This window comes from Tiliqua scincoides, chromosome 1 (genome assembly GCF_035046505.1).
Source record: "Tiliqua scincoides isolate rTilSci1 chromosome 1, rTilSci1.hap2, whole genome shotgun sequence".
Classification (NCBI taxonomy): Eukaryota; Metazoa; Chordata; class Lepidosauria; order Squamata; family Scincidae; genus Tiliqua; species Tiliqua scincoides.
Window position 1 is genome coordinate 102,365,715 of NC_089821.1, and position 15,040 is coordinate 102,380,754.

At 45.7% G+C, this 15,040-nt stretch overlaps 1 protein-coding gene across 2 annotated transcripts in view; it reads right to left on the reverse strand.

Moving 5' to 3' along the window:
• The window catches only part of SLC38A11 (solute carrier family 38 member 11), a 37,433-nt gene extending 23,138 nt beyond the window's left edge, over positions 1-14,295 (reverse strand). The window contains exons 1-6 of one of the 2 annotated variants that reach the window (XM_066612128.1): positions 14,080-14,295; positions 6,899-7,016; positions 4,543-4,617; positions 1,606-1,740; positions 687-752; positions 19-125 (exon numbers count right to left, since the gene is read on the reverse strand). In XM_066612128.1, the coding sequence (XP_066468225.1) occupies positions 19-125; positions 687-752; positions 1,606-1,740; positions 4,543-4,617; positions 6,899-7,016; positions 14,080-14,139 (561 nt within the window). In that variant the 5' untranslated portion in view covers positions 14,140-14,295. The remainder of the gene's footprint in view (positions 1-18; positions 126-686; positions 753-1,605; positions 1,741-4,542; positions 4,618-6,898; positions 7,017-14,079) is intronic. The other variant, XM_066612129.1, reaches the window with a different exon arrangement.
• Positions 14,296-15,040: the final 745 nt, after the last annotated feature.

Genomic DNA, 15,040 nt, shown 5'->3' on the forward strand with positions numbered 1-15,040 from the left:
ATTTCTACAACAATTTACCTTTCCCAGTTTGGATATATTTCGATATAGAGAAAGAGGAAAGGTGAAGACGATGGTGACACAAAGAATAATGAAATGGCGACCAATAAGGACATTGTCTTTATCAACTGCATAAAAAAAAGAAAGAAAGAAATTAATACACATACCTAATGGTTGTTAAATTGCTCACTAAATTGGAAACTTCAAGGCATGTTTAGTGGGTGAATGTCTACAAATCCACTCATGAAAGTCATAGGACTGGAGGTTAGAATCAAAGGAATCAAATCTAAATGGGACAAATGGTATTCAGTACAAGCATACTACCAACTGAGCCAAGAAAAACTAGGTATGAGACTATAAAATCATGTTTAATACATTTAACATATAGTCAAGAAGCTTCATCCCTAGAAAACAGAATCTTTTGCAGGCACCCTTTCATGTTTTAAAGTCACACCCCCTGAATTCATAAGGACTAGGAATTTTGCTTTATTCTCAGGTTTCTGAATAAATGGTCGGACTCTACACTGGGTACCCAAAACACCAAAGAATGCACCAGATCTCTGCATAAAACAAGCCTATTAGTTTTACAATTTAAACAATTTATGCATAGAGACATTTTGAACCAATATTCCTAACAATTTATGCAAAAACATTCAGAAGAAAAATCAATAAATACTCAATAGACTCACCTCCAGGAATTCTTTGAAAAACTTTAGTCAGGGTATCGCCTGCTATAATGTTGTAGCTAATCATGGCTTAAAAAAAAAAAAGATACTGTATTAATAGTGTTTTGTAAAGGTAAATGAGCCCCATACATTAACGAGCAAAATTATATCAGTGGCAACCTTGCTTTCCCCATCTTGATGTGTCTTTTATGTCCATTACATTTGGGTTGCAATCCAATGCACACTTCAAAGTGAGCTCCGCCAAACTCAGTGAGATTAACTTTCAAGTAAACCTACACAGGCCCAAACCTATCCAACTTTCCAGTGCTGATGTAGCTGTGCCAACTGCACAGTGTTTACTGCATCCTACAGTGGGGGGCAGTCATGGAGGCCTCCCCAATATAAGGGAATATATTTGTTCCCTTACCTTGGGGCTACATTGTGGCTGCATCAGTGCTGGAAAGTTGGATAGGGCTAGGCCCATAGCCATTCAATGCAATCTTTATTAAGTTGCTCTTCAGAATCCCAGTTTCTAATTTTCATGAATGACTTCAGATACTATTTTAATATTTCCAACGTTATTTTTTTCCGTAGTCATGAGAACACAGGAAAAGGGATTTAAGCAGTCAGATGATCAATGCCACTGAATTCTGTGGTTAAGACAGTTGCTTCCAAATAGCTTTCAAAAATGCTTTTAAGTATTCTGTCACTTTCAATTCAGATTATAAACCTTCAAAGCTTGAAAACCGATCCCCAAAGTCGGCCTTGCAGAGAAATAAATTGAACATTATTCATTATATTGATAATGTAAAATTATCAATACTCCAAAACCAGCTGTTTGACACCTCTAAAACTGAAGTCATTTTATCTTGTAGTAGTGTTCATTTTATATATATATCATGCAAAAGGCATTATTAATTATTTATTTGCTGTGTGACCTTACCAATAAAAGGATATAAAAACTGGAGAGTTGAGAGAATTAGGTACCCTATCAAACCATATGTTTTTTTGACCAGTGCTTGATAGCTGTTTGTACCAGACAGGTTCCCTCCTTTAATCAACAGGATAATAGAATAATCTGTTGTAAAGAGAAAATAGAATTCCTATTAAACACAGTTGCTTTTAGATCTCTTTTTTTCCTGGCACTTTTTTGTGTTTTAAGAAGAAACAGATTGACACAGACCAGAGTGGATAAGGTCTGCGAACATGGAGGAGCTGGGACGGGGGGGGGGGGGGTTGCTCTGGCAGAAAACCTGTTGGAAGCTGAAATGGCTGGGTCAGTAAGTCACAACACAGCACTGGGTTGTTCCTAAAAGGCAAGAGTAGGAAAAAGAATGCACAAACAAAGTTCTTTCCAAACTCCTCTTCAGCACAGGGGGCCCCTGCGCCTTTGAAGATCTGCTCCTGAGGATCCAGTGGACCAGCTGGAACAGGACTGCAAAAGGCATGGAGAGTTTCAGGAGAAAGGCGTCAGCATTCATCACCACCACCCCCCAACACACGCACACAGAAGTGCATTCATTTGCAAAAGTGCCATTTGGGTTCCATCCCGCCGGTGTCCTTCACAGGTAGGAGCCCTCAAGAACTCTGTTGCAATCCTATCAAGGGAATTGACCTACTTGTTTTGTAGGTCAGAAGTAGGGCAACTCTATTGATAACAGCTTGATAACACCCAAATTGCTGGGTCAAAGATCATTTTCTCAGGCTGTGTTGGCCCCTGTAAGGAAAGGCTGAAGCATTTGAGGCTTTTAAGTGTAAGAAAAAAAAGGCAACAAAGAGGAGGCATATAAAATTAGGCACTGTGGAGAGAGTGATAGAGAGACATCTTTCTCCCTTACTTATAACCCTAGAATCAGGAGCCTGCACGAGATTTAGGTTGAACAGAAGGAAGGGCTTCTTCATACAGTGCATAACTATTTTGTGGAATTCTTTGCCTCTAGGTGTGCTGATGGCCACTAGCTTAGGGCCCAATCCAGACCCGTGCGCACTGGCTCACAACAGGTGTGCAATGTCATAAATATGCTGTAAGGAACTTTTGCAAGCCCTTACTGCAGGCCCAGCACCAGAGCTAGCCCAGTGAGAGCCCATGCTGGGCTAGCACTGGCACAGAGCCCATATTCTGCTGCCAGGCAGTCACCTGGACAGCCTGGAAGTGGAGAGGTGAGTGTGGGTGTGGGGGGAGGCAGGGAGGAGGCATTCCAGGGTGGAGGAGGCAGGAGGAAGGTGGGCAGAGCAAAGGGAGAAGGCAAGGTGGGGGAGGGAGCAGGGAAGGAGGACGGCGGGACTGGTGGAGCTCGGCTCCTCTGGATCCTGAGCCCCGTGTCAGACCGTATGATCCAACACGGGACTCTCCAATTCTGTGACAGCTCCAGAGTGGCCATAGAATCAAGTAGCCACATTGCGGGCTACTTCCCTCACCCAGGGGAAGGGGACAAAAGTCCCCTTCCCCCAAGGAGCTGCCACGGGCTTCCTGGTTGCGCACAGGATACCGCAGCAGCTATTTTTGGTGCCATGGCAGTCCCACGCACTGAGCAGCTCAGGATTGGGCTGTTAGATGTCTTTAAAAGGGGATCCATCACATTCTCAGAAGCACTGAGCTCTATCAATGGCTACTAGTCAGGGTGGCTATATGCTTTTTCCAGAATCAGCTGCATTATACCCCTGAATACCAGGTTCAGGGGTATAATGCAGCTGATTCTGGAAAAAGCTAGACAGCTCAGAGGCATCCCGCTCTTCTGCTCTTGCTCCCCTGAACACCAGATTCAGGGGAGCAAGAGCAGAAGAGCGGGATGCCTCTGAGCTGTCTATGGGCTTCTCTGAAGTATCTGTTTGACCACTGCGGGAAACAGGTTGCTTGACTACACAGGTCTTTGGTCTGATCTAGCAGGGTTTTTCCTCATGCCCCATAACTATATAACTTCCCTTTGGTGTGATGTTAACAGTCATTCCTTAGACAGCATCTGTATCAAGTCTCTCCACAATTATGCATTAGGACTGCAATTTGTGTGTCTATATACAGGGCAGGATTCTAGAGCAACTGGCCTGTCCTTGGAAATGCAGGTGTAACTAGAAGACTGGTTGGGATGTGGCAAATCTATGTTCACTCCTTGCTCATGCACAAAGCTCACCAGGCTTCAGTACAACTTTTTTAACATTCTGCATTACTAACATGTACCATTTATACCAGCCACAGCAGGCCATTACACTGGACTATAAGATATGTTCATAAATCAAAAACATCTCATACAGCTTTAAACTTGGGTTCACAATTATTAAAAATGGGTGTACTTAATGGTGTGCTAAATCCCAAGAACTCATGAATTTGGCACATAGTAGACATGCATTTTCATTCTAACTGGCAGTACAGAGAAGCCTTTTGGAAATAAGAAGCTGCCTGCTCAACATATTGTATCCCTAACTCATCCTCCATACGAACATACAGTTTTATTTATTCTATAAAAAACACCTGATTGGATTATTCAGTAAAGATATTTAAAATAAAGAGCAACTGAAAAGAAAGGCAGTGCTCTACAAAATACCAAAATAAAGTGATTTGATGATGAGGATGATGCAATTCTATGCATGTCTACTCAGAACTAAGTTCCATTTATTTCACAATGCTTACTCCCATGTAGGTGTGCACAGGATAGTAAAGTACATCTACTTAAAAAAAAAAGTTGTTTCTCATTTTGTGTAGGAAATAATGTTCTACTTTTCATAATCATCTCAAGAGATCAGCATATATGAGGATATTTTACTTATTCCATTAATCCTAACCAAAAGAAATAGATCCAAGAATTATCATAAAGTCTCACAGTTAGTGATTGTTGAAAATCTTATTACAATTGTCATTTGATGCTTACAATAACGTTCAAGGTACCTGTAATATAGCCGACGCTCAGTAACAGTAATATTCCTAAGGGAAAACCAGCTTGCCGCATAGAATAGGGCAGACCTGTAAACAAATAATGAGATATGAGCACTTCCACATCTTACCAATTATTCTATGTGGCATAAAAAGCACACCTGATTATGGGCTCAATCCTATCCAACTTTCCAGCACTAGTGCAGCTGCAATGCAGCCCTGAGGTAAGGGAACAAATGTTCCTTTACCTTTTGGAGACCTCCACAACTACCCTCCCACCATAGGATGAAGCACACACTCCATTAGCACAGCTACACCAGAACTTAAAGGCTGGATAGGATTTGGCCCTATGTCTCAGAAGTGCAGCTGGAGGTGATTTCTTTTTTTTTTTCTTTCTACTTGTAATTGGCTTGGAAGAAATAGGCTTTAAAAAAAAAAGAATAAGAGGAGTCAGAATTACTACTTTTTAAAAAGAAAAGGAGCCATTTCTACTGCAGGAAGTACCAAAACCCAGGTAGATTACAGGTGGGGTTAGTATCCACTGATTTGACTCACCACTGAAAATGGTCCACCTCTAAATGCCTTGTAACAAAGGAAAAAGGCACCGAAATCCAATTTCCTACCTTTGCACTGTTATAATTTCATTACATTAGATTCCTTTATTCACCCCATCAACTGGCTGAATGCAGTACAGTAGTTGCACCGATGCATTCTGGGGCAACAATAGAGAAGCAAACAACCTGGAAGTGGGTCTTTAAAACTATTTTTCCACTGATTTGGTATCCACTGATTTTTTTTAATCCACTGGGGGTTCTGAAACAGAACCCCAGTGGATAACGAGGCATAACCTGTACTAAGTGGTCCTTAACCAAGGTGCTAGTGATCCCTTTTCAGAAAAGAACTACAGAAAGTTTTAATTCTTCTACTGGTCAAAATCATACACTAAGATCTTCATATAGATGAGCATCCACATGATTCACAGACTCTACAAACTTTGCTATCCATAATTGTCTCACCCTGTTATACTGCTCTGCTCCTTCCCCTCCTTGCAACAGCATCCATACAACTTTTGCTGCTGTCTTTTGTCCTCAGTCATATCAGTGCTCCTATTTTTCCACACCACCACTCACAAGCATTCACACAATCTCTGGAGATTGCAGCACCTTGGTTCTCTTTTCTTTCCCAGATTCCCCTGGTACAGTTGGTAGTGGAGTTACAAACAAGAATCCAGGCACAAACAAACAGATACAGATTTATATTGAACAGATATAAATTGTGTATTTTCTTAGATTGACAAAGATTCACACTGGTAATGCCTGGGAACTATATATGTCAGTTGAAAATGTTTGCCATTTTTATATCAGCATATGAGCAAGTGGTGGCTTAATTCTAACTAGACAGTGGACAAGGGGGCAGGCTTGGTTAACTCCCCAAACACAAATTTGCCCCAATTATTAGAACATGGAAAGCACACTGAGAAGCAGACCAGGATCCACTTGTGCATGTCCCCGATGTCATAGGCAGTCCAGCTCATACATGATCATCCATACTGTTCCAACCTAAGTAATCAGCACAAGACTCTGCATGTTAACTCAGGATCAGCTTCACTATGTTCAGTGGAGTTTCCTCTCACGTATGGTGCATAGTTTGCAGCCTAACTTTATTTTTTTACAAATGGCCTCCTTAGGCCTTTGGTCATGATTGACATTCACCAGTACATGCTTAGGGCTGGCCCAAGACCTCCTGGCACCTGAGGCAATGTGCTAACTGCTGTCCTCTCTTGCCAGGTAGTGCCAGCCTCTGGACCTCCCAGTGGAGGCAAGTGGGTGGAGACAGAAGTGGGCACGCCCCACCAATCTTCTTCCTGATGCAACTGCTTCATTTGGCCCCATACTGGCCCTGACAGAACAGGGGGGTCTGTATCTGTGGATCTTGTATCTGCAGTTTCAATAATCCATGGATGTGGGATCCTCCAACCCCTGTGCAGCCTCTGGAGGTGAACAGAGTTGTGCTCCCCTTGCCTCTGGAGGCTCTCCTGAGGGCTTCTGAGCCCACTAAGCACTTCCTCAGACCTCATAATACCTTTTAAAGGCATAAAAACGTCACTCTTGGTTTTGCTGAAAAACCGGAAATGACTTTTTTTTTACCTAAACAGACATTCTACAGAGGCCATGGGCAGATGCAGAAGGCCTCTCTGGGGGCTCAGAGGCTTCTGGAGGGTCCAGGCCAAGGAGACATCTGGTATCTGCAGCTTCACATACTGGAACCCCTGTGGATACTGGGGCATGCCCGTACTACTACAGCAAAATTAATATGAATGACAATGTATAGCAAAATGAACAGAATAAGACACAAGTGAAGATAGGTTTACCTATTATGCCAGATCCTATGATAGAGTTGATAACATTAAAAATAGCTGAGGCGAAGTTGCTGGTTTCTTCTTTATTTCTCAGTTTACAAACTAGGGTTGCCCTTTCATCAGGTTCCTCCTGTTTTGATAAAGTAATATTGATGTTAGACAAAACTGTGTTTGTTGGGAAAAAAGTTTCACATTCATGTAATTTAACAAGTTGTTTTGCCAAATCCCAATCCACTGGGCCTTGCAAGCCAGTCCAATCAGAGTTGCCAATAAGCCAAGTTCCAGTCCAATGGTCAGGTTCCAGGTAGGTCAGTCCAATCCGTCAGGGTATCCAAATCAAAGTCCAAAGCCAAAGTCCAGTCACAATCCAGTCTGATTCCCAATTCCATAAACCAAGCCAGTCTCCTTTCCTACCTCCAACCTGCACTCCTTCAAAACCCACCACATTCACTCCTCCTACAACCCACCATCCTTTCTATCTCAGGTGCTCCTTATATCCTGAGGGATCTCCTTTAGCCTCTAGTGGCTGCAGCTGTGCAGCACACCTCCAGCTACCACCTGGGCCTTAATCCTGCATTCACTTAGAGCAAGGGGCACTGTGGACACCACACCCTATCTCCTCGGTAATATCTTCCGCAATTCCAATACAATCCACCCCTTGGTGTCACAGTGGTTCCCTTGATCAATTGCTCTTTTTTCTTGGACCATCCACCCCTTGGTCTGTTTCATGTTTTCCATACCGGTTGCTGAAGCTCCCATACAGTCCAATCCATTCTGGTGCCCATTTGGTCTATATCATGCCCCATCCCAGAGGGCAGCCTATCAATCCCAGTGGTCCTGCAATTAAGTCCAGAGGCCATCCTATTAATTGCAGGCATGCTGGCTCCTCCACTTCCATCTGTTCCCCTCTCTAGGGCATCTCTAAAACTACGAGGCATTCCCATTCTATTTCTTGGGGAGTCTCTTTCAAACCCCCTTCCAGCAGCAAAGCCCATTTTATTCATCCTGCCAAGCCCCATTCTAGGAGGATAATGGCCCAAACTCTCCATGCCATGGAAAGGGCCTTCCATTCCTCCCATTTTGTTCATCCTAAAATCCAAGCCTTTCATACCCGTTGTTCCAGGTCCCAAGTTGCCTATCTCCAGGCCCTTGGTCAAGTGGTTTGCATTAATAGGTCTCCCTCCTGGTCCCAGCCCCATACCAATGCCCCCAAGTCCATGAGGAAGCTGCTGGGGTTGCTCTGGAGGAGAGCAGTCTCTGTTTGGTAAGGCTCGTTCATCCATCTTCACGTGCATCTGTCTACCAAACAGCAACTGTCCATTGAACATGGAGATGGCCTGGACAGCTTCAATTACTTGCTCAAAAGTCACAGTGCCAATCCCTCGACTTCTGCCATCTTTGTCTTTAAAAATGTCTGCACGGACAACCACACCGGCCATGCTGAACACATCCTTCAGTTTCTTCCAGCCAACTTTGTACTTCAAATTGGCAACAAACACAGTGCTTCCCAATCTGCCAGCCTGAAAAGAGTCAAAGAGGCCCTCTTTGCTGCTCCTGCAGCCCCACCCCTTTATCTCTAGTCCAGACCGGCACTTCAGTTCAACCAGGCGTCCTGCCTGTGCCTTATACAGGCTCTCTGCAGCCTTTATATCTTTGTGGGCATTTGCAAAGGCCTTCACATATGTGAGATTTTTCTCTCTTTCAATGCAAATTAGCCCTTTTAACTTGGCAACTTCCTCTCTCAGAATTCTCTTCTCCACATCCTCCCCACCTGACCCCCTGAGCCTTTTCAGGGAAAGGATGCCATATTTAATGAGTCCTCCCATATACTGCACCATCTGGAAAATGGTCCAAAGAATGCTCAAAGTAGCCCAGACATTCCATAATAGGACAGGAGCATTTGCTTTCCATATAGCAAGGTCCAGGGCCTCCCAGATCTGCCAGAGATCCATTTGCTTGCTCTCTTGTTAGACAAGGGGATACTACTTGCCTTGGGCTTGTACCCCACTCCTGGTACCAATTGTTTTGCCAAATCCCAATCCACTGGGCCTTGCAAGCCAGTCCAATCAGAGTTGCCAATAAGCCAAGTTCCAGTCCAATGGTCAGGTTCCAGGTAGGTCAGTCCAATCCGTCAGGGTATCCAAATCAAAGTCCAAAGCCAAAGTCCAGTCACAATCCAGTCTGATTCCCAATTCCATAAACCAAGCCAGTCTCCTTTCCTACCTCCAACCTGCACTCCTTCAAAACCCACCACATTCACTCCTCCTACAACCCACCATCCTTTCTATCTCAGGTGCTCCTTATATCCTGAGGGATCTCCTTTAGCCTCTAGTGGCTGCAGCTGTGCAGCACACCTCCAGCTACCACCTGGGCCTTAATCCTGCATTCACTTAGAGCAAGGGGCACTGTGGACACCACACCCTATCTCCTCGGTAATATCTTCCGCAATTCCAATACACAAGTCTAAAAATTACAAAATTTCAGTTTTGTTTTTTCTTCCTTTCAACACATAATTTCTAAGTTACAGACCAAGGCTGCAATCTTATACAAACTTTCTTGGAAGTAAGCCCACCAAACACAGTAGGACTTGCTTCTAAGTAGACATGTCCACGATGGGCACTTGAGTTTCACAGAAAATTCAAAATCTTGGTAGTCATGGGTTTATATCTGGATGAGAACTTTAATTTGAAAGCATTTCAGATGCCTGCATCTGACAAATTTAGATAAAGGTACATCTCTGTTCAAGTGTTCATCTCCCTGTGGCTGGAGAAATGTGCAAGAATGTGCTGACGAGCCCCATCCCCATGCCAAGAAGCTCCTGAAGCCCTGTCCACCACATAAACAGTATTTGCCCGAAACAACAAATATTGTATCCAAGGAGACAACCTCCCTGTGATCAGGAGTGTGGAGGGTTGAGGGGGCAGAACCTTCTGACATGTTCATGCTGCCACCTTAAACACGTATTCTTCTCCACAGCTCCCCAGTGAACAAACACACACTCAAATAGGGTCATAATTAGGGAAAGGCTATAACACAAGAGGCACCACATGCATTTGGCATACAGAAAGTTCTAGGTTCAGATCATATAGGGCAGAGCAAAATTCCTGTCTGGAATGTTGAAGAGTCACTGCCAGACAGTGTCAACAATACTGCACTAGATGGGCCAGTGGTTTGACTCAGCATGCAGTAAGTTGTTTTTCTATGGGACATGAACACCTGAATAAGGCTAATAATAGCTGCTTTCCCAGATGATACTTTTCATCAATCATAAACAGCAAACTAGAATATCTGAACAACAAAATGGGGTTCTGATAAAGGCAAGTAGAGTGTCTATTATGGGAAATGCTTTGTTATCACAAAGTGTCCTCCACTTCCATTTATACCAGCGACTTAGAGCTTGGATATCCAACTCAGTCACCAGGTACATGGGAAAAATGATCTAACACAGAACATGGACTGCCATCAAGCACAGTTTTCCCACCAGGCAGTAAGAGAGAATTCTTTTCACCTTTGTGTTCACTTCAATCCTCCATGTAAGAATAACTACATAAGACCTTCCTACTGCACGACAGTTACTGTGTATGTGATTATTTTCTATCTAATCCACTGGTTCCCAACCTATGGTCCAGGGCCCACAGATAGTCCATGAGACCTTGAGAAGTGGTCTGCAAGGTCCCAAGAAAAAAAAACAAACATGTTTGATCAATTCCAGTGTCTTGCCAAGCAAGCAATCTCCCACATCTACCAAATAAAATGAAGACCGCCCACAGCCGCAACCACTTAAGTGTCAGCTGTGGCTGTGGGCGGTCCATTGTCTGTCCTCTCTGATAGTCTGTAAGGGAGCACTTGGGAGACAGACTATTGGAGAAATCAGAGACCAGACCATCCATAACCACATGTGGTCCATAAGGTTGGGAAATACTGTCTAATCGAACTGAACATACAAAGCTGCCTTCAAATAAGCCAGAATATTATTGGTACATTTAATTCGGATTTATACTGATGGGTAGCAGCTCTCCCGGGTTTTGACAACGGTCTATCCCAGTCCTACCCGGAGATGCCAGGGATCCAGCCTTCAGCGTACAAGTATGCAGCGTCCCATCCCCTAACTATAATCTGCACCCATTGCACGTTCCACGCACTGAAATAAATGGACAATTCAGTACTCCGGTGCCGCCACCACCTTGGCCTGTGGCAGTTCTTTCTATCTGAGCTCCAGCATTCCCTGCTTGCTAGTCCTGCTAACTGAGAGCCCAATCCTAGGCTCGACCCACCAGCTTACCGCCTGTTTGTGAGCACGTTTGTAAGCTTTATTGCTGGACAAGCACCCATGCTAGTCCAGCACAGACTGCCAAGTCACGGCACGGTAAGCGGGGGCGGGGTGTAGGCGGGTAGGAGATGTTTCAGGGAGGGGGAGGTAGGTGGAGAGCGGAAAGAAGGCAGGGAGAAGGTGTGATGGGGAGGCGGGAGGTGGGGAGAGGGCGGGCAGGAGGCGTGGCAGGGGAGGGAGGGAGGCGGGTCTGGTGGAGCTCCACTCCACCTGACCCTGTTCGTTCATGTGGGGCTTGGCAACCTACATGAAAGTTTTTACCTGGTAAACACTTTTATTCTGGTAAATTGAGTAGCCCCATTGCAGGGCTACTTCCCTTACCTGGGAGAAGGGGACAAAAGTCCCTTTCTCCAGAGGTGCTGCCTGCAGTAGCCATTTTCAGTGTCGCTGAAGCTACACACCACGGGAGCTCAGGATTGGGCTGTCAGGCTGCAATCCTATCCACACTTACCTGGGAGCAAGCCCTACTGACTACAATGGGACTTACTTCTGAGTAGGCATGCACAGGATTGGGCTGTCAAGCTGCAATCCTATCCACACTTACCTGGGAGCAAGCCCTATTGACTACAATGGGACTTACTTCTGAGTAGGCATGCATAGGATTGGGCTGTCAGGCTGCAATCCTATCCACACTTACCTGGGAGCAAGCCCTATTGACTACAATGGGACTTACTTCTGAGTAGGCATGCATAGGATTGGGCTGTCAGGCTGCAATCCTATCCACACTTACCTGGGAGCAAGCCCTATTGACTACAATGGGACTTACTTCTGAGTAGGCATGCATAGGATTGGGCTGTCAGGCTGCAATCCTATCCACACTTACCTGGGAGCAAGCCCTATTGACTACAATGGGACTTACTTCTGAGTAGGCATGCATAGGATTGGGCTGTCAGGCTGCAATCTAATGCACAATTTCCTGAGAGTGAGACCCATTGAAGACAGCAGGATTTACTCCCAAGTAGGCAAGCATAAGCTTGTGCTTCTAGAGACTTTTCAAAGTTTCAAACTCCTCCTTTTCTTCTGTAGAATAAATGCAATAAAGTTTTTGCACGGACCAGACACTCCTGGCATATGGACTGCAGGCTTATGCAGTCAGAACTTATGCCACCTTCTGTCAGAGGACAGAACAGAGCCTGGAATAAGGAAAATCCTTAATTCATTTCAGATTTTTACACGGAAGCACCCCATTTACTCAACTGCTTGCACTGGAATGGAAAAGTGCAGAGTATTTGTTTTGAGTCCCTTGGAAAAATTCAAATTGCCTTCTCCTTTGGAGGGGGAGAGTCGTGGTGGTTTTGGACTGAAGTCCAGTTCACTCTTCTGCACATCTACATGAATACATGCAGTCACTTGATACTGAGACACAAGCAGCAGCTCTCCAGAATTTCAAGCAAGCCAGGATCTTTCCCCTGGAGATGCCTGGGGTTGAACTTGAAAGTCTGAGGCCTTCATGCATCAGTGATGAACTCTAAACCAGTGGTTCTCAAACTTTTAGCACTGGGACCCACTTTTTAGAATGATAATCTGTTAGAACCCACTGGAAGTGATGTCATGACTAGAAGTGACATCATCAAGCAGGAATAATTTTAACAATCCTAGGCTGTAATCCTACCCATATTTACCCAGCAGTAAGTCCCATTTACTATCATTGTTGAAAGCTTATACATAGTAGCCTGTTAAAAGTACAGATGTGTCACAGTTCCCCAAATGCAGTCACATATCATGGTAACAGCCAGTCTAATATATTAAAAATAAAATATTATAATGAATGGAGACCCACGTCCCAACCCACAGTTTGAGAAACACTGCATTAAACAACCTTAGGAGGCTGCCCAAGAACAGGATCTTCTTGGGTTCAAGTAGGTCACAAGCCTAACCAGGTCTACTCAGAAGTAAGTCCTAATTTGTTCAATGGGGCTTACTCTCAGGAAAGTGTAGTTAGGATTGCAGGGGGGGAGCCAGTTGATGCACAGTGAGGCAGTGAAAAAGGAAAATTCAGGGCTGGGAATTATTAGGAAAAAAAAAAACCAAGGGCCTAGGAGAGGGGGGTAAAGGGGGTAATTTGTACCCGGGGCCCAGGGTCAAAAGGGGGACCCAGGAGCCAAAGGAGGGGGCCCAGAAATTTCCTGGGATCTTACAATTTCCTGTCTGCTCAGACTTGTTGCCCACATGGGATGCTGGCAACACTCCCACAACTAGGGATGCTGGGGACACTATTGATGCCACCTGGGTTGGTAGACCTGGGCTCCCAAGACTTTTCCAGCTGTCTCAGCCCTCCTCCACCCTGTTTTGCCCCTATTCTGCTTGACCTTCCCCACCCTCCCCCGCTCTGTTTCACCCCTCCCTCTTTGCGAAGGGGCCCAAAAGAAACTTTGTACCCCCTGATAAAATTCCTCCCAGAGGCCCTGCATGAAAGTATTTTAAAAAGGGCCATCCCAGAAGTTTGTGACAGGGTGATATGGAGACCTTTCAGCCTGTGATCCTCACCTAATCCAGCCTGTAATATACCTGGTCTAGGCATATTTTCTCCGCAGTCAGCCCCACCGCAGTCATGGGAACTCCCTTCCTAATCAGTAGGTAGGCTGTAGCTCTACCTTGAGTACTGTAGGAAGGCGGGTAAGAAGAATCGAGGTCTATCTTTTGTAGCCTTTTCTGCCCAACGTTGCATATACGCAACAGGGAACAAATGTGCACCCGGGCAAAAGTGGGTTCCGCTCAAACCAGCTGGAGGTCAGCAGGGATGGGTGGCTCGAGCCCCCTGGATGGGCAGGTGCGGAGCCCACCAGGAGCCCCCCGGGGTCAGGCCAGCTGCGGGCTCTGCACGATCCCAGGCACGCTTAGGCAGGCGCGGGCGCGGGCTTACCTGGCACGCCAGGCTGGGCCCTGGCAGCAGCTGGTCGTGCTGGGGCAGCAGCTCCGCCATGGTGAACCCTGCCCACCTCTCCGCTTCACACCCAGGCTGCGAGCGCTGCTGCTGTGACGAGCGCCGCAAGCAGGACTGGCAGCACGCCTACGCAGCTCGGCGGAAAAGGGGTTAAACTGGGACCGACGCCCCCCGGAGCACGTGTGAGGCTGGGAGCTGCGCCCGCTGCGTCGGGGCTCCCACGACTCTGGCCGCCTCGGAAGGCTTGGGGTGGAAGCCCAGCGCTGGCAGCCAGTGGCGGCAAAGTTCTGTGGCAGGAGACCAGGGATGCTTCTGCAAGCCCCTCCCCCCCCGTTCTGATGGGCAGAGGACTTCTTTGGGGGCTGACAGTCCATCAGCCTGAGTATGGGGCTTAGGGGGTGATGCTCTTAGAAGCGCCCCCATTCTGATGTGCACAGGACTTCTTTGGGGGCTGGAAATCCATCAGCCTGGTCATTGCATGGTCTCCTCTTCCCAGACATCTCCATGGCAGGATGCCAACATCCCCCCCCTCCCAACAGGATTCCTGGGCTTTGCAAGCCAAGCAGACATCCTGTTCAGATCGCCTCTGGCAGAGGAGCCCTGCTAGACCCCTTGTTAGATGGCTTGGGTGCAGAGTGACCAGGTGTCCTCTTTTTCCAGGACATGTCCTCTTTTTTAGCCTTTAAGGACTTAAATGTCCTCCCTGTGAGCAGGCAGCACAGAGCCTTCTTGTAATTAATCAATTATATGCAATATAGTTTTCAATTTAGTAACAAGTAATATACTGTTTCAATTAACCATATGAAATTAACCATTCAATTAACCATATGAAATCAATGGATGTGTGTTTTGGGGTTTTATTTTGTCATGTCTGACATTTTTCTTGGATGTCCTACATTTTGGAGTGCCTGGTCCTCTTTTGCAGTTATTTTTTTATTTT